The sequence below is a fragment of the Ranitomeya variabilis genome, chromosome 4 (assembly GCF_051348905.1).
Source record: "Ranitomeya variabilis isolate aRanVar5 chromosome 4, aRanVar5.hap1, whole genome shotgun sequence".
In the NCBI taxonomy this organism is placed as follows: Eukaryota; Metazoa; Chordata; class Amphibia; order Anura; family Dendrobatidae; genus Ranitomeya; species Ranitomeya variabilis.
Genome location: NC_135235.1, coordinates 500599127 through 500626303, shown reverse-complemented (window position 1 = coordinate 500626303; position 27177 = coordinate 500599127). Strand labels below are relative to the sequence as shown.

Below are 27177 nucleotides of genomic sequence, written 5' to 3'. Positions count from 1 at the left end.
TATTTTTAATAACCAGCCAAGACAACCCTCAGCTGTCTGCTTTATACAGGCCCCTAACTTTACTGTTTGGATTTGCCCCTCTCTAATCCTCTTTTGTTTCAGCCGCCTCCTGAAATTGTGCTGAGGGCAGTGTCACAGCACAGACAGTGTGGTCTCCAGAGAGCAAGTCTGTTCTCACAAGTTCATGCTGCAACAAGCCATGGTGTTCTTTTGCCTTATGCAGTGTTACAGAGCTGTCTAACGACTCGCCCAAACACAGATAAATTACCAGATTGGTTGCCTTAATTGCCAAAAATCTCAAAAATAATACAGAGAATTTATATTATAAAAAAAAAAAAAAAAAAAAATACAAAAAAACAACAGTCATATTCAGGGAAAAGGTTTAAGATTTAATGAACAACAAAAACAGCTACTTCTGACCTGGTGTCAGGTCCTCTCTAAGGGCAAAATGTGTTCTAAGAAACAGAATAGTAAAATGCACAAAAACATTTAAGAAAGTAACATACATTTTTTTCATTTGAGAACAGTTTGTTCTTTTTCTAAAACAATATTGGATTCATGTTCTGTTTAATAATTCACAGTAAACAAGACTAATTCTGATACAAAGCCTCGTCGTGTGGAGGCGCATCTTCATCCTGCAGAGGCGCATCCTCATCCTGCAGAGGCGCATCCTCATCCTGCAGAGGCGCATCCTCATCCTGCAGAGGCGCATCCTCATCCTGCAGAGGCGCATCCTCATCCTGCAGAGGCGCATACTCATCCTGCAGAGGCGCATACTCCTCCTGCAGAGGCGCATACTCATCCTGCAGAGGCGCATACTCATCCTGCAGAGGCGCATCCTCATCCTGCAGAGGCGCATCCTCATCCTGCAGAGGCGCTCCTTCACTCTGGCTTTCTAGCTCCTCCTTGAAGGTGCTGACCTGGGATGTATTTGAGAGACTGCGGTTGTTTTTAAGGATGGCCTTCAGGGTGGCCAGAGATGCATTTGTTCTTATTCCCGTAGGGTCAAAATGGGTCCGCGACACTACGAACCCAGCTTTTGAGAAGTACTGCATGATTCTGTTTAATCTGTAATAAGAAAAAGGATGTTGGAAAGCTGAAAAACAACATAGCCATATCTTAGGCTACTTTCACATTAGCGTCGTGCACTGCACGTCGCTATGCGTCGTTCTGCAGAAAAAACGCATCCTGCAAAATTGCTTGCAGGATGCGTTTGACTTGAATTAGCGACGCAGTGCGACGCATTGCCACACGTCGCAACCGTCGTGCGACAGTTGCGTCGTGTTGCGTCGGACTGTCGGCACAAAAAAATGTTGCATGTAACTTTTTTGTGCGTCGATAGCGTCTTTTCCGACCGTGCATGCGTGGCCGGAACTCCGCCCCCTCCTCCCCGCACATCACAATGGGGCAGCGGATGCGATGTAAAACAGCATCCGCTGCCCCCGTTGTGCGGCGCTTCCACACTATGCGTCGGTGCGCTGCAATGTCGCATTGCGACGTGCAGTGCACGACGCTAGTGTGAAAGTAGCCTTAGTGGGTAGATTATATATGGCGTCAGAAGCCAAGGAATAACATTCGGCGATGGCAATGTCAGAGTCGGTCAAGCCACAGACAATGTGATCAAGGATACACAATATATGGGATAGAGCTTGTGTAAGCTGGCCAGAGCAATATGGTGCATTCACATGGTTTTAATGCTTGCTTGTTGGTCCAATCAGTGCGTACGTCCAACCCCCCTATAAAATAGTATTGGGCATATGTGCCAACTAGGCCATAGACGATGATCGTGCAGACAGAGTGAACCTGTGGGTCTATTGTGAATCATTTTCGGGTGTGTAAGCCTTCTAGAGACAGACACCCAGACGCAGTCTTATACAGCTGAATGTCCACCTCCAGTAGTAGTATATGCCTGGAAATGATGCACGACAGGGCACATGTTCACTTTGTTGGCACCATTATAGTCTATGGCCCGATGATGCATAAGCCCAAATCCCGTTTTGCAGGGGATTCGGATGTAAACTCCGAAGGGACCAATAAATGGGTACCAAAATGCAGTATGAAAGCATCCATAAACTACAAGTGGGCACAATATATTATCTATGAGCAGTAAAATGCATCTGTTTCTACAGAGTCTGTCTGCGACTACTCACAATCCTCTACAGACAGCGCACACTCTTGATTTGAAATTCCACTGATATTTTTACAATCCCTTTGACTTCCATATTGCAATATGAGGCATGAATCGACAGAAGGACTTACTTAGGTATGTTCAGGCCTCCAATAGCATGTCTGTGAAGGCTGTAATAAAATGGAGGGTGCTCGACGCGGACTTCACTCTTCTGTCGTTTCGGGGGCTGAGTGTTCATGTCTTTATATTTTCTTTTCCCTGAAGAGGAATACATTAAAGGCAACAATGTAGAGTACACCAGCTATGACATTGAAGAGTATGGCTGTAAAGAGTGGCCATGAGCAGCCAAAAATGGCAAAACAGGATTTTCGGTTGCTTACCGTAGAATCTGTTTCTCAGAGCCTTCATTGGGGGACACAAGAACCATGGGTGTATGCTGCTGACACTATGCACAAAAAAAAAATTGCTCCTCCTCTGCAGTGTACACCCCACCGACTGGCATTATGAACTTCAGTTAGTGAGAAAGCAGTAGGAGAAAAACAATAAGATTGAAATAATCACAAACATGAGAACTGTAAACATGAGAAGAGTCATAGAACATAGAACCACAGAAACTGAATAACATGGGAGGGTGCTGTGTCCCCCAATGAAGGCTCCGAGAAACAGATTTTACGGTAAGCAACCAAAAATCCTGTTTTCTCTATCGCCTCATTGGGGGACACAGGAACCATGGGATGTCCCAAAGCAGTCCCTGGGGTGGGAAAAACAGACTTCCATCAGGTCAGAGGACTCACCACTGCCGCCTGCAAGATCCTTCTACCTAGGCTGGCGTCCGCCGAAGCGCAGGTATGGACCTTGTAAAATTTGGCAAACGAGTGGATGGAAGACCAGGTTGCCGCTTTGCAAAGCTGTACAGTGGAAGCCCTGTAGTGCACTGTCCAGGAGGCGCCGACTGCCCGGGTAGAGTGAGCCTTAATCCCAGGAGGGGGCACTCTGTTCTTGACCCGGTAAGCCTCCAAAAACGCCGTTCTGATCCAGCGAGCAATAGTCGCCTCGGAAGCCGGCAAGCCTCTACGCGTGCCATCGGGAATGACGAAAAGGGAATCCGTCTTCTGGAAAGAGGCCGTTCTAGCCAGGTAAATCCTTACCGCCCTGACGAGGTCCAGCGTGTTCAACGATCGCTCGAGAGGATGAGTCGGAGCTGGACAAAGGGAAGGGAGAAAGATGTCCTCGTTGAGGTGGAAACCACCTTAGGAAGGAAGGCGGAGGCCTCTGGACCACCTTGTCCTGGTGGATAACCAGGAAAGGAGGTCGGCAAGAAAGGGCCGCCAACTCGAAAAGGCGCCGGACAGAGGTGATGGCCACAAGAAAGGACATCTTCCAAAATAGAACTGGCAGGGAGACCTCCCTGAGAGGCTCAAAGGGGGAACCCCTCAGGACCTCCAGACAAGATTAAGATCCCATGAATCCACAACAGCCCAGTACGGAGGAACGGTATGAGCTACTCCCTGAAGGAAGGTCTTGACCTGTGGCCGAGAAGAGGATGGAGAGCGCAGAAACCTGGCCCTTTAGGGAACTAAGGGGAATGTCCGCATCCAGTCCTGCCTGAAGGAAGGCCAAAATGGAAGGAAGAGAAAAGGACATAGGTGAAATGCGGTTGGAGTCGCACCAACGTGGGTAAGCCTTCCAGGTACGATAGTAGACCCTGGAAGACTAAGGCTTCCTAGCCTGGATCAAAGTGTGAATCACCCGATCCGAAAGGCTGAACGCTCTTAGAACTGCGGTCTCAACAGCCACGCCGTTAAACTGAGCAACCGAGAATTCGGGTGGCAGATTGGACCCTGAGACAGCAGATCGGGTCTGTCTGGAAGCCGCCAGGGACATCCTTGAGAAGATTGATGATCTCTGCAAAACAAGATCTCCTGGGCCAATCCGGGGCAATCAGAATGACCGGCACCCCTTCTGCCTTGATCCTTTCCAACAGCTTGGGAAACAAGGGCAGGGGTGGAAACAGATAGGGGAGCACGAACTGCGACCAAGGAATGGCCAGAGCGTCGTCGCCACTGCGAGAGGATTGCAGGACCTTGGGACAACCCGAGGGACCTTCCTGTGCATTCGGAAGCCGTGAGGTCCACTTCCGAAGTCCCCCATTGAAGAAAAATCTGAAGCAAGGACCATTCCCTTGGTCCCGAGGCCCTCGCGGCTGAGGAAGTCGGCGGCCCAATTGTCCACGCCGGAGATATGCACCTCTGATATCACCGGGACCGTTGCTTCTGCCCAAAGGAGGATCTTGGATACCTCGGCCGAGGCCAGAGAACTTCGAGTCCCCCCCTGGTGTTTGAAATATGCCACTGCTGTGGCACTGTCCATCTGGATTCGAATTGGCAGACCCCTGAGAATCCTTACCCAGTGAAGAAGAGACAGAAAGATGGCCCGGAACTCGAGGACATTGATCGGCAGAGAGGTCTCCTGCGCCGACCAACGACCCTGAACAGTCAGGTAACAAAGCCCCGCACCCCAGCCGAGCAGGCTGAAGTCTGTCGTCACCACCTGCCAGAGAACTGGAAGAAAGGATCTGTCCTGGGATATGAGAGGTGACATCGGCCACCAGTTGAGGAACCGTTTGACCTGGGGAGAAAGCCGGATCGGACGATCCAGGGAGAAGACAGACCTGTCCCACTGTGATAGAATAGCCTGCTGAAGAGGTCTTGAGTGAAATGGGTGAGGGGAATAGCTTCCAATGTTGCAACCATCCTCCCCAGGACCTTCATGGCCAATCGGAAAGGAGGGAAGCCGAGAACCCTGGAGGGAGCGAACTTCCCGACGAAGGAGAGATATCTTGTCTTCGGGAAGGAAGACTGTGGTCCGACGAATGTCGAAGAGCATGCCCAGAAATACGAGGCGCTGAGAAGGAACAAGACAGGACTTCTTCCTGTTGACGAGCCACCCGAAACGGGCTAGAGTGTCGAGGACGATGGATAGACTTTCGGAAGCCTGAGACAGAAATTCCTGAGCCTCCATGGAAGCGATTACTGAACGAAGGGATTCCATCCCGAAGTGTCTCAGACGAACGCTCTTGTTCAGCAATTTGAGATCCAGACTGGGACGAACTTTGTCGTCCTTTTTCGATACCACAAAGATTCGAACAGAAGCCTGTGAACCATTCCTTTTCTGGGACGCGAACGATTCCCCCGGATTTGAGGAGGGAAGCAATGGCTGCAAAGAAACCCGGGCCTAGAGCAGGGTCTCTTGGAGGTCGGGATTTGAAGAAACGATCCCGGGGCCTTGAAATTAATCTATTTTGTATCCAGAGGATACAAGTTCCCTGACCCATGCGTCCTCTACTGAGGAGATCCAGACGTCCCTGAAGAAGAGGAGACAGCTGCCCAGTCAGGTAAATGGGCTGGGCTCTAGTCGTGAGTCATGCCGAGGTGGATCTTCCAGTCCTAGACCTGGAGGATCTACCTTGGGAGTAGCGGGAACGCTAGGAAGGAGTTGGTCTGAAGGATACCTTCTTCTCTTAACATTCCTGTGGCCTCTGCTGTTGGGAAAAGGAATCTGATGCCGTGAAACTACAAAAAAGGCCGACTTCTTTGATGACAAATCCGCCTGCCAGGCCTTGAGCCAAATGGTGCGACGGCTGGCAACAACATTACTGCCTGAGAGGCACAAGACGCGGCGTCCAGGGAAGCGGAAACCAAATATTCCCCGGCGTGAGTAACCAGGGTGGCAAGTTCCGCCAGCCGTTCTGGTGGAGCTCCGGCTTGAATGCCCCAACGGAGTTGTTTAGCCCATTCGGATACAGACTTCGAAACCCAGGTGGAAGCAAAGGCCGGGCATAGGGAAGATGCGGCCGCTTCGAAAGCAGACTTCGCGTGAAGGATTCAATGATCCTATCGATGGAATCTTTCAGAGACGCCCTATTGGACAGCGTGAGGACTGTGTTGGTGGAAAGTCCAGAAACCGGCGGATCCACAGAGGGAGAAGTCGTCCAGTTGGCGATGAGATCCGGAGGAAAGGGATATAAGACGCCAAGGCGCTTGCCTCCTTGAAAACGTCTGGTCGAATTCTCTCTTTCTCTGGCCAAAAGCTCCTCAAATTCAGGATGAGGAGCGAATACCTTTGGAGGTAGTTTAGACCGTCTAAACGAAACCGCCTGATCTGCGGGTTCCGTAGAGGAATCTTTTATGCCACAGGTCTGATTGACCGCTCCAATGAAGCTTTGAACCATATCCCTCATGCTAGCGATTTGGTTTGAATCCGGCTCCAAATTATCCTCCGAAGGCGCATCAGAGAAAGCCTCGCCTGACTCCGGGGAGGAGGACCAGGGGGAAGTCGACCATAGAGAAGGACCGCGAGGTGAGATGGAATGAGAAGAGGACTCAGACCGGCGTTCCTGTCTGGATCCTTTGCGGCCTATATTGGAAGTCTCGGACGGAGCTTCCTGCGACCCGCTGGCTACTACGGAAGTCTACAGGGGCAACCGATCGTGCACGGGCACAAGGGTCTGGGACACCCATATGAGATCTGCAACTGATAGAGACAGAGGAGGCCCAGCCTGTGGTAGGGACTTCGCTCTCAGGCGGAACAGCAGGGGGGTCCTGGGCGGTGGGCATAATGGGGTTGCTGCAGGCCTGACAGAGGGGAGAAGACTGACCTGAGAGAATCTTTGCAGTTACAAGACGAACACGCAAAGTGTTTCACTAAGGCACAGGAAGTAGGGGGAAGAAGTAGGAGGCCGGGAGCAACCTCCCTTAGAATCAGACATGAAGAACGGGCCCCTGAGGAAAATGCCAGAAGGTTAGGGGACAGTGTCAGTCTACAGTGCAGAGCTACTCACGGCAGACGCTGCGGTTTCCAGATGGAAGGCTGCACGGCTTGGAAGATGCTCTTCAGGAACGATAGCCCCAAGGAGAACAGGCAGTAACATCTGGGGCACCCTCTTGTCCGGAACTTGCTGCAGGCCTGACAGAACAACAGTGGGGAGATGGCGAGGACGCCAGGAATTTGCACTCTTGGAGATGGGTGAAGAAAAGCGTTCCTGGCGCTGAAATGAGTACCTGCAGCGGCACAGGGAGTGGTGGGCGGAGCTAACCATCTGGCCAGGAACACCAAGATGGTGCCGATGATAGTCGGGCAGGAGAAAAGCCCGCCCGAGGGAAAGGAAGTGAGTGGAGTCGCGGCGCCGGAGAAAAAAGGCAGCGCGGTAGCCTGTAAGGCCACCGCACCGGACTCAGAACAGTGCGGCCGCCGAAGGAAGTAGCGCGGCTGCCACGCGAAAGGAGCGAAGACCCCCGCAGCCAATAAGGAGAAAAATGGCGACCAGGCCAAGGCAGCCTGGAAAAAAACTCTGCGCATCCGGATCCCAAGGGACCCCCCATTGACTACTCCGGATTTGAGGAGTGACTCAGAGGTACTTTGAGGGTAGGGGTATGTGCAATACTCACCTAAAACATCCCACGCAGTCATTACTAACCTCAATCCGGGGAAGATATCAGACGTCCAGGGAGCTGATGGACGTCCTCGTCTCCGCAACCGACAGGCTCTGGTGGGCGAGTGGGTGGGGGACGGAGCTAGGACCGGACTTCTAAGCACGCTTGTGTGCTAGGATATTGGTCCTGCTGTCAGATCTATGAGGATATGGGGTGGCAGTACACGCCGTACTCATAGTCCATAATGTGGGATTACAGTTGTGACTGTTCACACTGTGTCCCTCCGGAAAATCTGAAAAGGAACGACGCACATTGAGGTAGATAAGGGTCTAATGAAAGACCCGTGTCCACCTCCTACTGACACTAAGCTAAACTGAAGTTCATAATGCCAGTTAGTGGGGTGTACACTGCAAAGGAGGAGCTAACTTTTTTTGTGCATAGTGTCAGCCTCCTAGTGGCAGCAGCATACACCCATGGTTCCTGTGTCCCCCAATGATGCGATAGAGAAAAGAGATTTAGCCAATCTGTCTCCTTACCCCTAAACCACTGACAGTCTTGTGAATGGCAACTGTCAATGTGTGGGATAAATTAATCAGCAAGTGAAAAGTCAGTTCTCACGAGCTAATGTGTTGGTAACAGGAAGAATAGGCAATTGTAAGGACCTAAAGTGACTGACAAGCCAAATTTTAATGGCTAAATGACTGGATTATGGTATCTCCAAAACAGAGGGGTTGCCTCAAACTAAGTGAGTAAAATGGCAAAGTGCTTGTATATTAAAAAAAAAAAAAAAAGAAAAAAAAAAAAGCAACCTTGGCAATGCGGTAAGTTGACCAGTTACCGGCCACTTCAGTAGGTGGCCAGTTTCCAGAGCAAAAAGCGCACATTTGAATTCTGTATAGGATCCCGATACAACCACTTTAATGTTAAGACACCATGAGAAATCCATTCCTCAATGGGTCAGAGCTGTTTGGTGGTATGAAGGAGACCTGCACAATGATTTAATGTGATGACTGATGGGTGTATGTATGGGTATTTGTCTAGCTCGTCAGTGCCTATTTAGCTCTTCTTGTTTCCTGAACTCTGTTTTAAAATTTGACCCAAACTACTCTGACCATAAAACTAGAATCCAGCTACAGTACAGACCAAAAGTTTGGACACACCTTCTCATTTAAAGATTTTTCTGTATTTTCATGACTATGAAAATTGGAAATTCACACTGAAGGCATCAAAACTATGAATTAACACATGTGGAATTATATATTTAACAAAAAAGTGTGAAACAACTAAAAATATGTCTTATATTCTAAGTTCTTCAAAGTAGCCACCTTTTGCTTCGATTATGGCTTTGCACACTCTTGGCATTCTCTTGATGAGCTTCAAGAGGCAGTCACCGGAAATGGTCTTCCAACAATCTTGAAGGAGTTCCCAGAGATGCTTAGCACTTGATGGCCCTTTTGCCTTCACTCAGCGGCCCAGCTCACCCAAAACCATCTCGATTGGGTTCAGGTCTGGTGACTGTGGAGGCCAGGTCATCTGGCATAACAGCCCATCACTCTCCTTCTTGGTCAAATAGCCCTTACACAGCCTAGAGGTGTGTTTGGGGTCATTGTTCTGTTGAAAAATAAATGATGGTCCAACTAACCGGATGGAATAGCATGCCGCTGCAAGATGCTGTGGTAGCCATGCTGGTTCAGTATGCCTTCAATTTTGAATAAATCCCCAACAGTGTCGCCAGCAAAGCACCCCCACACCTCCTCCTCCATGCTTCACGGTGGGAACAAGGCATGTTGAGTCCAGCCGTTCATCTTTTCTGCGTTGCACAAAGACACGGTGGTTGGAACCAAAGATCTCAAATTTGGACTCCTCAGACCAAAGCACAGATTTCTATTCTGATGTCTATTCCTTGTGTTCTTTAGCCCAAACAAGTCTCTTCCGCTTGTTGCCTTTCCCTAGCAGTGGTTTCCTAGCAACTATTTTACCATGAATGCCTGCTGCACAAAGTCTCCTCTTAACAGTTGTTGTAGAGATGTGTCTGCTGCTAGAACTCTGTGTGTCTCTAATCTGAGCTGCTGTTAACTTGCGATTTCTGAGGGTGGTGACTCTGATAAACCTATCCTCAGAAGCAGAGGTGACTCTTGGTCTTCCTTTCCTGGGGCGGTCCTCATGTGAGCCAGTTTCTTTGTAGCGCTTGATGGGGTGACAGTCCTTCATAGTTATATATATTTTTTTGTATTAGTAAAAAATACTTAGTCCTTCTAAGCGGTGGGTACCTTGTTGCGGCTGCGTATGTATTCAAATAACCCTGTTACCAGTATTATTATGCTATAAGCTAGGATTACTATTGTGACTTGGTACGCCATTCATGGCTAGATGGTTTTGACCTATATAGTGCGCTGCATTGTAGCCTGCATTTCAAGACCGCACCTGTAATTGATTATTCCATCAACGTCTCTATTTTCTTTATGTCTGTTTCTTTTTTAGGTTCCTTTGTATATTTTTATGATTTTTTTTACTAATACAAAAAAATATATATAACTATGAAGGACTGTCACCCCGTGTCCGTGCCTCCTTGTTTGTTTTTACAACGTTTCCGCAGTGTAGCCATATGTCCCTCCGTACACTTGTGTTAGTTATTAATAATAAAATTTATTTTTGCACATTTCAGTTTAGACCATGTGTCATCATTTGTTAGTGTTGGTATCTAGTTTAAGATGATAGGTCTGTATAGTCCTTGGTATTAATATTTGTGAAATTATATGTTACCATGATAATTGACTGTACAAGTTGCTGTATCAAAGCAAAAGGTGGCTACTTTGAAGAACCTAGAATATAAGACATATTTTCAGTTGTTTCACACTTTTTTGTTAAGTATATAATTCCACATGTGTTAATTCATAGTTTTGATGCCTTCAGTGTAAATGTACAATATTCATAGTCATGAAAATACAGAAAAATCTTTAAATGGGAAGGTGTGTCCAAACTTTTGGTCTGTACTGTATATTTATACAGAATTCGAGGGGTTCTACATTTTGTTATTCAGAGCTCGCATTCTGGATTGGAAGCCAGACATGCATTGCTTTTAGTGGCCACCTTACAAGGCTATACAGCAGGGATCAGCAACCTGCAGAACTCAAACAGTTGTGAAACTACAAATTCCAGCATTCCTTGACAGCAACAAGCTGTGTCATGTTATGTTGGGAGTTGTAGAGTGCCAAAGGTTACTGATTCCTAATATACGGCAAGGGATATGTGCTGTAGATGTATAGGACACGAGTTGTCCTCCTGTGGACAACTGCTCGGACCAATCCAGTATGTGACTCAACAGCTCAAAACATCTAAACCAGATAAATTCTTTTACACATAGAAAAGAAACACCAATATTGTAAGTTACATACCTGACTTTGCTGCAATTTCACCTTCTGATATTTTAATAAAGACGCCACCTTCTTCGGCTACAGACAAAGCAAAACAAGTCTTTAGATATTGTCATACTCGTGGCACAACAGAGCTGCTTTATTCAAATATGTTGTCCACTACATTAACTCTGCTACTGGTTTTGCCATAAATGGTTAACGATTATGACCCCAAAGATCCCTATATACCTTTTCTGCCAAGCTTTATGGCTTTTTGCTTCGCTTCCTGTGCCCTGGCATCTGCTCTGTTTTCAGTCATCACTTCCTCTTCCGAATCATCAGCTCCCTTCTTACTACATTTCCTATCATACCTTGTGCCGGGTTGCAAGCCAGCAGTGAGCACAGACTTGTTTCTCCGCCTAAACTCCTCCCCCCAGCATCACACACAGCATGAGCACAATTTCCTGTACAAGACATTGTTACAGAGAGTAGAAGTAAAAACAAAGCACCAGGGGGGCGTGGCCTGGACTCTGAGCCGAGCGGACGTGTTTGAGGAGAGCTCCTCGGACTTCGCCAGATTCTACCTCCACAACCACCCTTAATCAGCCAGAGACCCCGGAATATTACAGCCCCATCACCCATATCACCGGGAAATCACATCTGAAGGGGCCTGATATCGGCGGACGCTGGGGCGACTTCACAGAGGGTCGCCATTGCCACTCGCCAGCAGGAGCCTGGAGCTGGAGGAGGATCGCCGCCTTGGTTGATGGGACGGAGCTGAGACGGGAGTGCTGGCGTCGGAGACAGTGTCTGTGACATCAATACACCACAGGAGGGACTCGGTGAGTGAGAGAGCAACGGCGGAGCGGGGGGAGACCACCTGTCGCTGCAGCGGTGGCCATCTTGATCCCGGAGTGCTGAAGGGGCAGACAGAACGCGGCTCCGGTGATACTTACCCGCTCCCCTCCTCCTGCGACTCCTCACACTTAATCCACCTGCCGCGGTCTTACCTATCCGGAGCGGAGGAACTGGGATTGCCTTCGGAGGGGCTGTGTGACTTCTGGCGCGCTCTCCTTCTCCCGGGGCTTTCTTTGGCGCCAAACGCCGCCATCTTGCCGAAAGGCAGAGACTGAAGCAATAACCCACCTCCTGCTGCGCTATAGCAGCACAAGATCTGCTCGGCTCCTGAGAGACTTTAGGCCACATCTCTATACGGAGTGGAAATCTTATTGGGGGAGGGAGGTTTGCCGATGGGGTAGCTTGATGTAGCTGCCCCTGCCTCGCGTTCCCCTGAAACCCCCCCCCCCCCCTCAGATACCCCAAATACCAGATCCATGTCCTCTTCCAAGATCCCTGGGGGAATGTTCCTCTTCTCAGGACTCCTTAGCCTCACATAGCTCCCCTGATAGAGCAACAGATGAGGGAGATGATAATCCCGAGTTGTCAGAGGACTTGACTATCCATGATCTTAGTAAATTTATCAGAACCCTTCCCACTAAAAATGACTTGGAGACATTCGCCTGCAGAATTGAAAACTCTTATAAGGAGGAACTGCAGGTTCTAAAATCAGAATTCACCTCCAGAGTGGAAGATGTGGAGAAATCCCAGGAACTCAACTTGCAAGAACTACAAACCCACAGAGAGGTAATAACAAACCATGCTATGAGACTGGAGGACATGGCAACAGGATTGGAGGACTTGGAGAACCATAACAGACGTAACAACATTAGAATACGTGGTCTTCCTGAGTCTGTGGGCTCGTCTAAACTGGATATTACAGTACAAAAACTGTTCCTTGAAATCTTAAATAAGACGTCAGGCTCCATAGAATTTGACCAGATTCACAAATCCCTTGGACCCAAACCGTTATCAGACTCAAGACCCAGAGAAGTCATCTGCAGAATACATTATTATAAAGTTAAAGAATCTATTATGATAGCAGCTAGACAAAAAGGCACCATCACCTTCTGTGGATCTCAGATTCTAATACTCTCGGACCTGTCTAGATGAACCCTACAGCTAAGAGCCTTGAAACCACTTCTATCTCTCCTTAGGGGAAAAGACATTCTCCACAAATGGGGATTCCTATTCCAGCTGACAGCCTTTAAGGGAGGGAAAACAGCAATTTTTCGTAATCTGGGTGACCTGGCCACTTTCCTGGGAACTTTTTTAATTACCACTAACTGATCTCCCTGATTGACCGAGATCTCCCCAGCTTCCAGATATCCCACCGAGATGGTTGAAAGCTCAACATGCCAAACAACATAAGAAAAATGGTTCTGCTCCCTGCCAGACCTGAAGAGACTCTTACTCTCCCTCATATTCTCAGAACATAATGCCCTGCATGTATACATCCTGACAGGTTGTCCTGTCCTCTGGTCCGGTATGCGTCGGGTTTGCTCGTGTTCAGTAATAAGGGTTTTTTTTTCTTTTTTAGTTGCAATTAAGTGGACTCCTCAACTTATATGTTAAAGAATAGAAGGTCTAGTTACCCCCCTCTACAGTTTGCACTGTTTTAGTTAAAGCTTAAAGTTAATTCATGTGGGGTTAGACGTCGGACCATCTTGATAGACCTTTATTAATGTTCTGTGTTGGTTATTATTTTGCTTGGGCCATGGGGGTGGCGAGCAGAGGTTGGGCCTCACCTTCGGTTGTTTCTCACCCCAACTGATGTGTCTGGTGGACTCTCGATACACCACCACGTCACGATTTCCTCTTATAGGTGTACATTCACCACATACTACATTCCTATTTTTTCTTCTCAATCAGTTTGTTTCCTGTTCTCCTCCCTTTTCTTTTCTGCCCTGTCCTCAATTCCTCAACCCATTCCCCATCCTGGAACTACTCATGATTATTCAAGAGATCCGGTGTCCGTTCTCATATAACCAATTCTTCAAACAACATCTTGATTATTGCTGGAGTTCAATTTTGTTCCTTGAATGATAAAGGGTTAAACATTCCAGAAAAAAGAAAACAGATCTTTTACTCCAATCATAAGCAACGTGTCTCGATTTTGCTACTTCAGAAGACTCACTTTAAGACTGGAGTGACCCCTGATTGTACATCCTTTTACTACCCGAAATGGTACCATAGTACAAACCCTCACTCCAAGTCTAGGGGAGTGTCAGTGGGTTTTCATAAGTCCTTTCTTCCAGAAGTCCTTGATTCAGTGATTGATACGGAGGGGAGATTTATTTTCTTGAAGTTTGCTTGGAGATCTCGTGAACTTATATTGGCGAATGTTTATTTCCCTAATCAGGATCAGCAGAAATTTGGTTATTCATGCAAAAGGCTTCTGGAGAAATTTGCAGGCGATTCGCCGATTATTCTTGGAGGTGATTTTAACCTTCCAATGAACCCTCTAATTGACGTATCAACGGGTAAGTCCTCTTATTCTCCGTCCTCTATTAAAAAAGTAAGAAAGCAGATGAGTGATCTCCGCCTGGTCGATGTGTGGAGGGCTCTCCATCCAGATGCGAGAGACTATAGCTTTTTTTCACGAGTACACTCCACTTATAGTAGAATTGATTTATTTTGTGTCCCACTCCTTGCTGGACCTGGGGGTGGGGGCGGAGGTGGGGTCGGTGTTGTGGTCCGATCACACTCCCATTAATTTTTTTCAATGCAACTGGACCCCTTTGCGAAATCTAAGTTTTCTTGGCGATTAAATGAGAACCTGTTACAGGACCCGATATGTGCCTCTGAGATAAAGCGATCTACCGAGGGTTTTGTGGTGGACCATGCTGCGGACCCCACGTCTCCTTCAGTAAAATGGGAGGCCTTGAAGAGTGTCTTGAGAGGTGTCCTTCTCTCACAGGGTGCCCGCCTTAAGAAGATTCGCATAGCAGAAATAGCCGACCTATCCTCCCAGATTTCTAAACTCGAGACACAGCACAAACAAGACCTTTCCCCGCTTACCCTAGCAAATTTATCCACAGCTAGACAAAAGTTACTCACAATACTAGACCAGAAATCCCGTTTTCTTAGGGAGAGAATCAAGAGCAGTTTCTATCAATTAAGAAACAAAAGTGGCAAGTTTCTAGCAAGAGCTTTACATCCACGGGGTCCACAAACATTTATACCATCCATAAGAAATGCCAAGGGTAAGATAGCTCATAGTACACGGGATATATTGTCCAGCTTTTAAGATTACTATAACTCCCTGTATAATATAAAGAGTCACTTTAAGGATCTCCCAGCCCATTCTTTCCATGATAAAATCAAAACTTATATACAATCAAACAGGTTGCCCGCGGTCTCTGAGGAGTGCCTAGCGAATCTAGAAGAGGACTTTTCTTTGGAGGAGGTCGCCTCTGTAATTGGGGATCTAAAGCCGGGCAAGAGTCCTGGTCCCGATGGTTACTCAGCGAGATTTTATAAACAGTTTTCGGATCTGCTGGGCCCTCCGTTCTTGGCCGCGTGTAATTTTGTGGCATCAGGGGGATCCTTACCTCCACAAGCTCTTGCAGCACATATAACGGTTATCCCGAAGCCAGAGAAGGACCCCTCGCTATGTAGCAGTTATCTTCCTATCTCACTTATCAATGTTGATGTTAAAATTTATGCCAAAATGATCGCTAAAAGATTAAGTTGTCTCTTGCCTCACCTGATTAATCAGGACCAGGTGGGTTTCGTTCCGGGAAGAGAGGCAAGGGATAACACTATAAGATCTATTTCACTGATTGACAGAGCAAACAGGACAGGGGATCCCATGTGTATATTCTCAATCGACGCCAAAAAGGCCTTCGATAGGGTGGGATGGAAGTTTATGTACCAAACGCTAGAGGGTATCGGACTGAAAAAGAAAATATTGAGGAGTATCATGGCCCTTTATGAGTCTCCCTCTGCACAGATTAAAGTTAATGGCTCTTTGTCGGATCCTTTGCATATACGAAATGGTACAAGACAGGGGTGTCCTCTATCACCCTTGCTATATGTATTGACTATGGAACATTTGGCCAACGCAATCCGTAATAACCCATCTATTAAAGGGGTGAAGATCCTATCAGAAGAACACAAGTTGGCACTTTTTGCTGACGATGTGCTCATGTTTATTACATCCCCCACAACCACTATACCCAATATTTTATCGGAACTGCATTGCTTTGGTCAACTGAGCAATTTCAAAATAAATTCCCATAAATCCGAAATATTAAACATCTCCTTGCCACCCTCCTTGTTCTCTCTCAGCTACACTCCTTCCCGTTTAAATGGCGCTGTGACTCCCATAGATATCTGGGTATAGCTCTAACTTCTAAGATGTCACAATTATATGAGGCCAATCATAAAATAGCTCTTCGTAGAGCAGAACTTGATCTGGAGAAATGGAATAATTTACATATATCCTGGCTTGGGAGGATCAATACGATAAAAATGGACTTGTTACCACGTCTCCTTTAATTTTTTCAGACTATCCCTATGGTCCTACCCGCTTCCTTTTTCTTCAGATTCAAGACAACAATTACAAGATATGTATGGTCGGGCAAACGTCCTCGCTTGTCATATCAGTTACTAAGCAGATCTAAACAAACGGGAGGACTGAGCCTTCCTAATTTCCTACTTTAGAGCTGCGCCTCCCTCGGAACCTGCCTCTTAGATTTATATTATATTGTCATAAACATAAAAAAAAAAATGGGTGGACAGATCTTAACGAATAATCCCAGGGTAAACATTTGGCGGGGGGGGGGGGGGGATTATGCAAGGGATCAGAGAGAGGACATATCTCACAGGAGACTTGACTCTCTTTGTTAGACTCAACAACCAAAAGCTTAATATCTCATCCCTACCGGGCCCCTTGACTCCGATCTTTGATAACCCAGACTTCCCTGCGGGCCTAGATAAAGTTATATTCCTACATAAACACAAAGATAGACTATCGGGTGGCTATGACTACATAACCCAATCTTCTATAAAACCTTTGCAGTCCCTCTTTGGAGAGACGGGATCTCCCCCCAGTCTGTGGCTCTTTTATGAACAAATTAGAAGTTATATAACAAAAATATCCAGACGGGTTGATTTATTCAGACCTCTTACTCCCTTTGAGTCGGCTTGCCTGGATGGGGACCCTCCAACACACACTGTATCGCTCCTCTATAAAATGTTTCAGGAGCATCGGGTGTCTACATTTGATCCTCCAACTTTCTTCTTGAAGTGGGAAAACGACTTACATAAACCATTAACATTGGAGGACAGGGATAAGAGTCTTCCTCACATGTTCAGATCTTCATTATGTGCAGACTTCCAAGAGAGAAGTTATAAATTGTTGACTCGTTGGTACAGATGCCCAGACAGCATTCACACTATGTTCCCTGCTATTCCAGATACATGTTGGAGATGTTGGAAGGAGAGGGGTTTGTATGCACATATTTGGTGGTCTTGTCCACCCATTAGGGGTTTTTGGGAGGCTGTTTTTGATCTCCACAACAAATTATCCCTTCATAGGGTTCGACCTACAATGGAGGTGGCCCTTCTGCCTATTTGTGATCTCTCCATAGCCAAGTTTAAGAAAAGCCTTCTTAAGGCCCCGTCACACATAGCGATTTACCAACGATCACGACCAGCGATACGACCTGGCCGTGATCGTTGGTAAGTCGCTGTGTGGTCGCTGGGGAGCTGTCACACAGACAGCTCTCTCCAGCGACCAACGATCAGGGGAACGACTTCGGCATCGTTGAAACTGTCTTCAACGATGCCGAAGTCCCCCTGCAGCACCCGGGTAACCAGGGTAAACTTCGGGTTACTAAGTGCAGGGCCGCGCTTAGTAACCCGATGTTTACCCTGGTTACCAAAAAAAACAAACCGTACATACTCACCATCTGATGTCCGTCAGGTCCCTTGCCGTCAGTGACGTCACTGCTGTGCTGTGCTCTCACTGTACGGCGGCACTCAGTCAGAGCAGGAAGCAGACGGCAAGGGACCTGACGGACATCAGATGGTGAGTATGTACTGTTTTTTTTTTTTTACATTTACGCTGGTAACCAGGGTAAACATCGGGTTACTAAGCGCGGCCCTGCGCTTAGTAACCCGATGTTTACACTGGTTACCAGTGAAGACATCGCTGGATCGGTGTCACACACACCGATTCAGCGATGTCAGCGGGACCTCAACGATCAAAAAACGGCCCAGGCCATTCCGACACGACCAGCGATCTCGCAGCAGGGGCCGGGTCGCTGGTACGTGTCACACATAGTGAGATCGCTATGGAGGTCGCTGTTGCGTCACAAAACTAGTGACTCAGCAGCGATCTCGCTAGCGATCTCGCTATGTGTGACGGGGCCGTAAGACATTTCTTGACAGCTGCACGTAATCTAATACCCCGCTATTGGAAACAATCAAACTCCCCCTCAAAATATGAATTTGTAGCAGAATTAAACCATCTCCTTCGGATGGAACAATTGGTTGGTCAGGATACGGGAACTTCAGATAAAGTATTAAACTTATGAACTCCTTGGATAGTGTTTAGAGAGACTGAAGAGTTAAATACTTGGCTTGGTTAACTGACTGAATATTCTATTGGTACCCTCATGCATTTATATTCTAGGTGATGGAACAACTATGCTTTAATACTAATTAACAGTTGAATTGGTCGAGATACCGGAAACCATATCCTCCCCCCTACCCCATCTCTTTTCTTCCTTTTCTTTATTCACTTTATTTCTTTTTTTTTCCCCCTTTCTCTTTTCTCTCTCACCTCTACTAATCATAAAGTTGGTTTAAATTACACTAAAGCTTGCATAATGAAACATTCTGGGTACCCTTACCCCAGGATTACCTATTTTGAATCGACAGAATGGGCTTTGGAGACCTGGACCTGTGGCGACCATAAAACCCATTATCAAAAGTAATATTCCACTTCATAGTCTACGGGAGAACGTATCTAGGTCCGTCTTCCAGAAACTGATTATTGTTCCTAGATTCCCTTTGGAAAAGTTACCAGAATAGTATTCTCCATATTTAAGGAGATAAAGAAAATTATTTCACAGGTTGATTTAGAAAACTGTATTATATCTTCCTGAATTACAGTTCTTGAAAGTGTCAAAAGGTACTTGATATGTTTCTATTCTAACTTGCAATGTATTATTCTATGCAACCTCTCTAATAAACTTGATTTACACAAAAACAAAAGCACCAGAACCCCATACCTGGCAATAACAATTATCCTATACTCACTGGGACAGATGGACTGGATGGGGAAAGTGAAATTAATATATTCATATAATCATCATATACAGCAGGGTGCGTATATAATCATGCAGGAAACATGTATATACACCCTGCTGTATACATGGAGATACAAGGAAGGGGGGCTGTGTCTGCAGCAGAATGAACATTGGAGTGGAGTCCTGCCCACCCTCACCAAAAGCCATGCCCACCCAGCAGTTTCCAGAATCAAGAACTGAGGGGGAATATGATCATGATCACAGGAAGCAGTAGATTTTCAGCCAAAGATCATGTAATCAGGTGAACAGCTCAGGCTGGAAAAGCAAGGTATTTAGTGAAGTGCTTATCAATGGCAGTTAGTTCACATGAAAGACATTTAACGTAATTGTCAGCTCCTTTAATCTGACCAAACGGCTGATTTTTGTAGAGGAAAATGGGCTGCTATACCCATTCACTATGTAGGATGACCCAAGTAAAGGTGTATTTAGACCAGCACAAATTTCTGCCCATAGCATTGTACTGTACAAGTAGTGCTCATTTAAAAGCCTGTTCATATGGGTCGATACCAACTGTATGAGGCCACAATAATTGTCAGCACACCTTGTGTACAATCTTGGAAGTGAAGACATCAATGATTTTATGGCCAGCATAATCAATCCCATCAGCCGACGACCGATTGGATCAATGATGGGAAACCAGCATTTTGTGGACACTCGTTCAACAATTGATTACCTTGTGTGAACTAGAGGAAAAAGTGTTGGTTGTTAGCAGCTCTCTACTCTGAGCTATATGTGAAGGGGGCCTTAATGAGGACCCACCCCTTTAAGAGGAGATTTATATGCCCTGGAAATTCCTACTGCAAAATAACCTTAACCCCTTCACGACATGTGCCGTGCTAGTACTGAAAAATGTCGTGTCTCCTCCCTTGATGTGGACTCCGGCGGTGAGCCCACATCAAAGTCGCAACATGTCAGCTGTTTTGAAGAGCTGCCATGTGCGCGCAATAGCGGTGGGTGAAATCGCAATTTACCCGCCGCTATTAACCTGTTAAATGCCGCTGTCAACGGCATTTAACTACCACTTCCGGACGCGCGGCCGGAAATGAGCACATGTGTCAGGATGGTAACCATAGAGGTCCTTGAGACCTGTCCTTGAGACCTCTATGTTTACCGATGCCAGCCTGCTGTGAGCGCCACCCTGTGGTTGGCGCTCATAGCAAGCCTGCAATTCAGCTACATAGCAGTGATCATCAGATCGCTGCTATGTAGCAGAGCCGATCAGGCTATGCCAGCTTCTAGCCTGAAGCATGGCAAAAGTAAAAAAAAAAAAAAAGAATACGAAAAAAAAAATTATATATATATATATATATATATATATATATATATATATATATATATATATATATATATATATATATATATATATATATATATATATATATATATATATATATATATATATATATATATAGTTTAAATCACCCGCCTTTCGCCCCATCCAAAATAAAACAAAAAAAAAAATAAAAATCAAACCTACACATATTTAATGTAATACTAATGAACATAAATGTGTATGTTGTATATTATATATTTTTTCTTTTTTTGGTTAATAAACTAATTTAAAAAAAAAACAACCTACACATATTTGGTATCGCCGCGTTCAGAATCGCCCAATCTATCAATAAAAAAAAGCATTAACCTGATCGCTAAACAGCGTAGCGAGAAAAAAAAAAATTAGAAACGCCAGAATTACGTTTTTTTGGTCGCCGCGACATTGCATTAAAATGCAATAACAGGCGATCAAAAGAACGTATCTGCACAAAAGTGGTATCAATAAAAACATCAGCTCGGCACTCAAAAAATAAGCCGTCACCCGGCCCCAGATCACAAAAAATGTAGATGCTACGGGTATCGGAAAATGGCGCTTTTTTTTTTTAATAGCAAAGTTTTGAATTTTTTTCACCACTTAGATAAAAAATAACCTAAACATGTTTGGTGTCTATGAACTTGTACTGACCTGGAGAATCATAATATCAGGTCAGCTTTAGTATTTAGTGAAGCTACCAAAAGGCCAAACAAAAAACAAGTGTGCGATTGCACTTTTTTTGCAATTTCACCACACTTGGAATTTTTTTCCCGTTTTCTAGTACAAGACATGGTAAAACCAATGGTGTCATTCAAAAGTACAACTCGTCCCGCAAAAAATAAGCCCGCACATGGCCATATTGAGGAAAAAATAAAAAAAAGTTATGGCTCTGGGAAGGAGGGGAGCGAAAAACAAAAACGCAAAAAATGAAAAAGGGCTGCGGCGGGAAGGGGTTAAAGGGTATTCCCATGTCAGCCATTCATAGCAAAGACTGAAATATCTGTACGTATGCAGGAGCCAGAGGTGGGCGAGGCAGGCTGTGCTACGTCACTTCTGCAGCGCACACAGTGGAGTGATCGTGGATACCCGGTTCCATAACTCTTCACTTCTGCTCCGTAGTCCTAACCATCTGCCACTGCTAAGTCATGAATGTCTGTGATGGGAATACCTGGTGGATACAAGTCTGACAAGAAAAGACACCACCACAAAAGGTTCGCTGATTGGGCAGCATCTGTGGCATAAGGCTATTCTGGGCATGGATTTTAAAGTGGTGGCAGATGAGACACCCAGTTATATATACACCCAAGTTATTTCTAAAGAGAAGACCTGGCGAAAACAAACAAATGTATAGCTTGCAGCTTTAGCCAAAAGCAAAACTAAAAATGTCTTACTTTGACTGCCTTGATTTGGTTTTACAGGGAACTGTTTAAGAGTCGTGCATTCAGATTCACAAATCAGTGTCTTCAGTATGGTATGTATGTCCAAAACGTTTCGTGTCGTAGCTTCAAACAGCATTCTTTTCAAGAACCCAGCATTAAATAAGGAACCGGACCTGGAAACAAATCATACAGGACTAAGCCAAGGCCGCCAACATCTGGGATGGACTCTGCAAATATCATGTAGAGTTTCAGGACTTCTAGATCGAATATGTATTAAACACACAGGAGAACCAGGATTTCTTCATGTCCCACTCTTGTTAAATAGGGATATTAAAACCAATGGCTACAAAGGAGGACATCGCCTTTAATTCTTCCAGACTGTGCAGTGATATCAAATCAGAGTACTCACCACACCGGACCAATCAAGACTGCGGATCTTCCTGGGGTACTTAGGTGGCAATCGCAGGGCAGTTGTTCGTATGGATTTTCTGGAAGGCAAACAATCATCAATATCAGTTGTACATTTCATCATTCAGATTAAGTTTTATTTTATCCAGAACTTCTAATGTTATTTAGAGCACTGTATCCAATTAAATACATATGGCCATGGGTAATGACAGGGCACAACACCACATGATCTTACATCCATATAAAAATTTATTTACAGAGATATGGAATATGGTTATATACAGTCAGGCCAAAAAAGTGTTAGCACACTTGAAATTGTTCCAGAAAATGAAGTACTTCTCCCAGAAAATTATTATAATTACACATGGTTTGTTATACATATGTTTATTTCCTTTGGGTGTTTTGGAACAATACAAAAAAAAGAAAGCAAACGGACAATTTCACACAAAACCCCAAAAATGGACTGGCCAAAGTTGTTGAATATTTTTTTGCACACCCTTTGGAATAAATATCTTCCATCAATTGCCTCCTATAACCATCAAGAAGCGTCTTACGTCTCTCAACTGGAATTTTGGATACGGTAACTTTTTGGCAAACTGTTCTAGGTCGCTCATATTTGAATGGTGCCACATTTTTGGAAAGGTGCTAATAACTTTGTCCGGCCCATTTTTGAGGTTTAGTGTGAAATCGTGTCCAATCTACCTTTTTTCTTTGCTTTTTAACGTTGTTCCAATGTATAACAAAACATGTGTAATTGCAGTAATATTCTGGGAGAAATACTTCATTTTTCTGGACAATTTCGAATGTGCCAACACTTTCAGCTATGACTGCATAGTGTTCAGTCATGTTACAGGAACACTGTGTTCTAGGGACAAAGATTTCGGTTAGTAGGATGCACTATCTCAAGTATAAAGCATTAACTCATAACAAATCTTCTCTTATCACATTCTTGATTCATTCAGATATTATCTTTCATGTTTATTTTCACACAAATTTTTATTGCAGATTTTAGCCCATATAATAATTTGAAAAAAAGGTAAAATCTAAATCTGCAAGCAACAAGTGTATTTAGTTGTAGATTATTTTCAGATCTGTGACAAAGTCAAAAGAGAAGGTGGCCTAAGAATTTAGCAATTTTGTCATGATTTGACAGGTTATTTGTATACATTTTCTACATTTGCAAAATATGTTGAGTTGTGCACATTTTAGAGAATTTACTAAAGGACAGCCCTCTATGAAATCATTAAAATAAAGATTTTGGGTGCTTACAGTAAAATCTCTCTTGGAGCCTTCATTAGGGAACACAGGAAACCATGGGAGTATGCTGCTGCCACTAGGAGGCTGACACTATGCAAAAAGGTTAGCTCCTCCTCTGCAGTGTACACCCCACTGACTGGCACTTTGACCGATAGCAGTGCACTGCAGTCTGCTTGGCAAAGTGCTGGGTTGTACATACAATGCTGTAAGAGGTAACTTTAAGGCCATGTGCACACGTTCAGTATTTTTCGCTATAAAAATGTGATAAAAAACGCGGAAAAAACGCAAAAAAAAAAAAGCTTACATATGCCTCCCATTATTTTAAGTGTATTCCACATTTCTAGTGCAAATGTTGCATTTTTTTCGCGAAAAAAAAAAATCGCATTGCGGAAAAAAAAGCAACATGTTCATTAAATTTGCGGAATTGCGGGGATTCCACACACCTAGGAATGCATTGATCTGCTTACTTTCCGCATGTGGATATGCCCACCATGCGGGAAGTAAGCAGATTATGTGCGGTTGGTACCCAGGGTGGAGGAGAGGAGACCTATATTATGCTGTTCTCAGCTTAAGTGGATAAAACTTGGTAACAGATTCCCTTTAACTAAAGGTTAAAGTAATTATTTTAATGTAGATGTTACCTTCTACCATGGTCCCCTCCTTCTGAAAGATTCTTTCCTCACACCAATTGCAATGAATCAGATTGTTAATCATCTTCGTGCTCTCGTCAGCTAGAGATGGTCCTCTCAGAACACGGACTATCACCAACACAAAGTGATCAAGAGCCACTGAGAGCAGGACTTCGATCCCTTTATTGCAGCGGGCAGCTGTCCTGTTGTACAAACATACCGCATTAGCCCAGCTTCTAATCTCCTAAAGAACACAACAAAAACTGAAGACTCACCTGGCTACAGCCCCCAGGACGACTCGAGCCGCCAGCTCTCTGTAGTACTCCGTCCTGATGAGGTTGCAGCCATAATGACGCTTGGCCACGTGAATGTTCTTGGCATAGAGAGAGCTTGTGTCAGTTGAGGTGATGGATATGATGCCCAAGTTCCGAACATTCCTAAAAGCGGCATCCAGATAGTTCACAGATGTTCCAAAGGGATCCAAGTGTCTGGAGAGAAGAAGCCACAAGACATTTAGAGTACCAGCCAAACAATGCAAAACAAATGGTAGGTGAGATCTAGTCATTTACATGAAATCAAAAGACCGCATGTGCATCAAGATGTTGGCATCCATGTTTGTAACTTCTACAGTGCCCACAAAGTCTTTATCACTTATTTCAGGTGTCGCTTCAGGCATCTCATCCGCCTTCGCTACGGTCCTTATCTTGTTAAGGTGACAGTTTTCTCGGATTCGAGCTACTGAACTGTCATTGATGTCATTGATCGTGACTTTCACAGAATTCCCGAGGTGCTTTGCCCACTGCAATCCCATGATGCCTACAAAGGAACAGCAAAAATTTAACAGGACTGAAAACAGAAATGACCAAAACTGGAAAGGATGTAAAGTGGTTCACCGGCCTCAAGCTAAAAGTCTGCAGTCAGCCCATGTGATTGCAGAATAGCAAATCCTTGCAGCACGCTCTAAGGAATCTCTGGTGCTGGGAACCGCGATTTGCATGCAGGTGGTAACGTGCCGATTACATGTGCGCAGCCTTACTCAGTGTTGGCCACGTATAGTCAGAATGTGGCCGGAAGTATGCAAATCACACAATTTTGGTCTGCTTCCAGCAGCGGAGAATCATCACAGCATACAGTGAACAGTCTGTGAGGATTCTACAGACTTGTAACCCAAGGCCGGATAACCCCTTTAAAAGTCTGACCAGTTATACATCAGTAACCGAGATATCCTGTAGAGAAACCGCTGAACTCAGTTTTCACCTATTGACTAACGAAAATTACAGGCAAATAGTTTACTGTAATGAAGCAGTGGTGAAACGCGCGTCGGGTCTTTGATGGGTGATTTTATTACCTTCATGCATTTGGTTATTTCCCCTTTGATTTATTTCCATAAATTTATTATTACTGTTTACTTATTTGAATATATTTATATATGTGCCATACATAAAAGGGGAAGAATTCTCTTAGTGCAAATATCTGTGTGTTTGATAGATTTAGTATGCGTGCATATATTACTGACTTATTAAAGTACATGCAGGATTACTAAGTGGCTGTTTGTATAATATATAATATTTATTTAGGTCTGTGAATCTTTCCCTGATTCGCTTAGCCACCAAATTTTAGTCTGTCATGTCTGTTATTTTGGCGTTTGTCTTTCCGCATTGTCTTTTAATACTTATTTAATTTTTTATTAATATTAGAGTGTTACTTTGTTCCTAGCACACTTTTTTCTTTTGGGTGTCTTTGTAATTTTGTGTCCCATGAGGACTAAATGTACAGATATTTATTTTTTTGTTACAAAATGCTTTGGTAAATTACTTTACTGTTTAGTACAGACTGAATGGGTGATTAGGTCTTAGAATAATCACAAAACTATAAACTTGTAGGTGCTAGAGAATTACAGCAAACCTCACACCTGCCCAAAATCGTGGGCAGCATTAACCAGACCCGAGCTGTATGATTGCATCCAAGTATATCTCTCTTTGAATTGCTCCAGCATTTCACAGAAAAATTACTTTAAAGGGAACCTGTCAGCAGGATTGTGCACAGTAACCTACAGACAGTGTCAGGCTGGCGCCATTATACTGATTACAATGATACCTTGGTTGATGAAATCCGTCTTGTGGTTGTTGTCTAATCTTTATTTGCGGTTTTGAGTTAATGATATGCTCATGCTCTGGGGCGGCCTGTGGGCATCTGCGTGTGGTGCTCCGATCAGGAATTCATAATGCAGACTGCTGACAGGTCACTGATCCCTCACTGACCTGCCCCCTATTTTACATAATGAATATTATGTATATTGGAAAAAAAAAGGTCTCCTCCAAGATGGCACTGCTGGCACCTGCGTAGTAGCATCTGTAGGCGATCGCAGATAGCTGCTACTGCGCCGGCACCATCTTGGAGGAGTTTTTTGGTTTTTTTAATTAATTTATTTATAGCATCCAATAAAATAATTAAGTGCAAATTACACATGCGATCATTATGCAGTGCAGGCGCCACATTTTTTTCCTCCAATATATATAATACTCATTATGTAAATTAGGGGGCAGGTCAGTGAGGGATCAGAGACCTGTCAGAAGCCATACTGGTGAATACCTAATCAGAGCACCACACGGAGACCCCCACAGGCCGCCCTGGGGCACGAGCGAATCATTAACTCAAAACTGAAAATAAAGATTAAACTACAAGACAGATTTCACCAACCAAGGTATCATTGTAATCAGTATAATGGCGCTGGCCTGACACGGTCTGTAGGATACTGGGCACAATCATGCCGACAGGTTCCCTTTAAGACCTGAACAGTGACCATAGCCGGAGACTAGGCTATTCAGGCACTGTCCCCGGACGGCTTTTCCCAGGACCGCTGCAGGTGATTGACAAGTCTCTTCCACAACGAGAGACCTGTCAATCACCTTTAGGGGCTCAGAGAAGCAGAGTTGGAGCTGGAGTTCTCTGGCCAGATTTTTAACGTATATTTTCTCAGAAACAATGGAGCAATTCAGAAATAAAAGATATATGGCTGCAATCATACAGCCCGCCACTGGTTAATGCCGGCAGTTTGGGCAGCAT

The 27177-nt window shown here is 45.0% G+C and overlaps 1 protein-coding gene across 11 annotated transcripts in view; it reads right to left on the bottom strand.

Moving 5' to 3' along the window:
* Positions 1 to 368: 368 nt before the first annotated feature.
* The window catches only part of TRMT1L (tRNA methyltransferase 1L), an 88795-nt gene continuing 61986 nt past the window's right edge, over positions 369 to 27177 (bottom strand). For all 11 annotated transcript variants that reach the window (XM_077252020.1, XM_077252028.1, XM_077252025.1 and 8 more), the window contains 8 exons: positions 24681 to 24927; positions 24387 to 24599; positions 24124 to 24314; positions 22227 to 22305; positions 21830 to 21990; positions 10956 to 11012; positions 2260 to 2386; positions 369 to 1068 (listed from right to left, as the gene is read on the bottom strand). In XM_077252020.1, the coding sequence (XP_077108135.1) occupies positions 591 to 1068; positions 2260 to 2386; positions 10956 to 11012; positions 21830 to 21990; positions 22227 to 22305; positions 24124 to 24314; positions 24387 to 24599; positions 24681 to 24927 (1553 nt within the window). In that variant the 3' untranslated portion in view covers positions 369 to 590. The remainder of the gene's footprint in view (positions 1069 to 2259; positions 2387 to 10955; positions 11013 to 21829; positions 21991 to 22226; positions 22306 to 24123; positions 24315 to 24386; positions 24600 to 24680; positions 24928 to 27177) is intronic.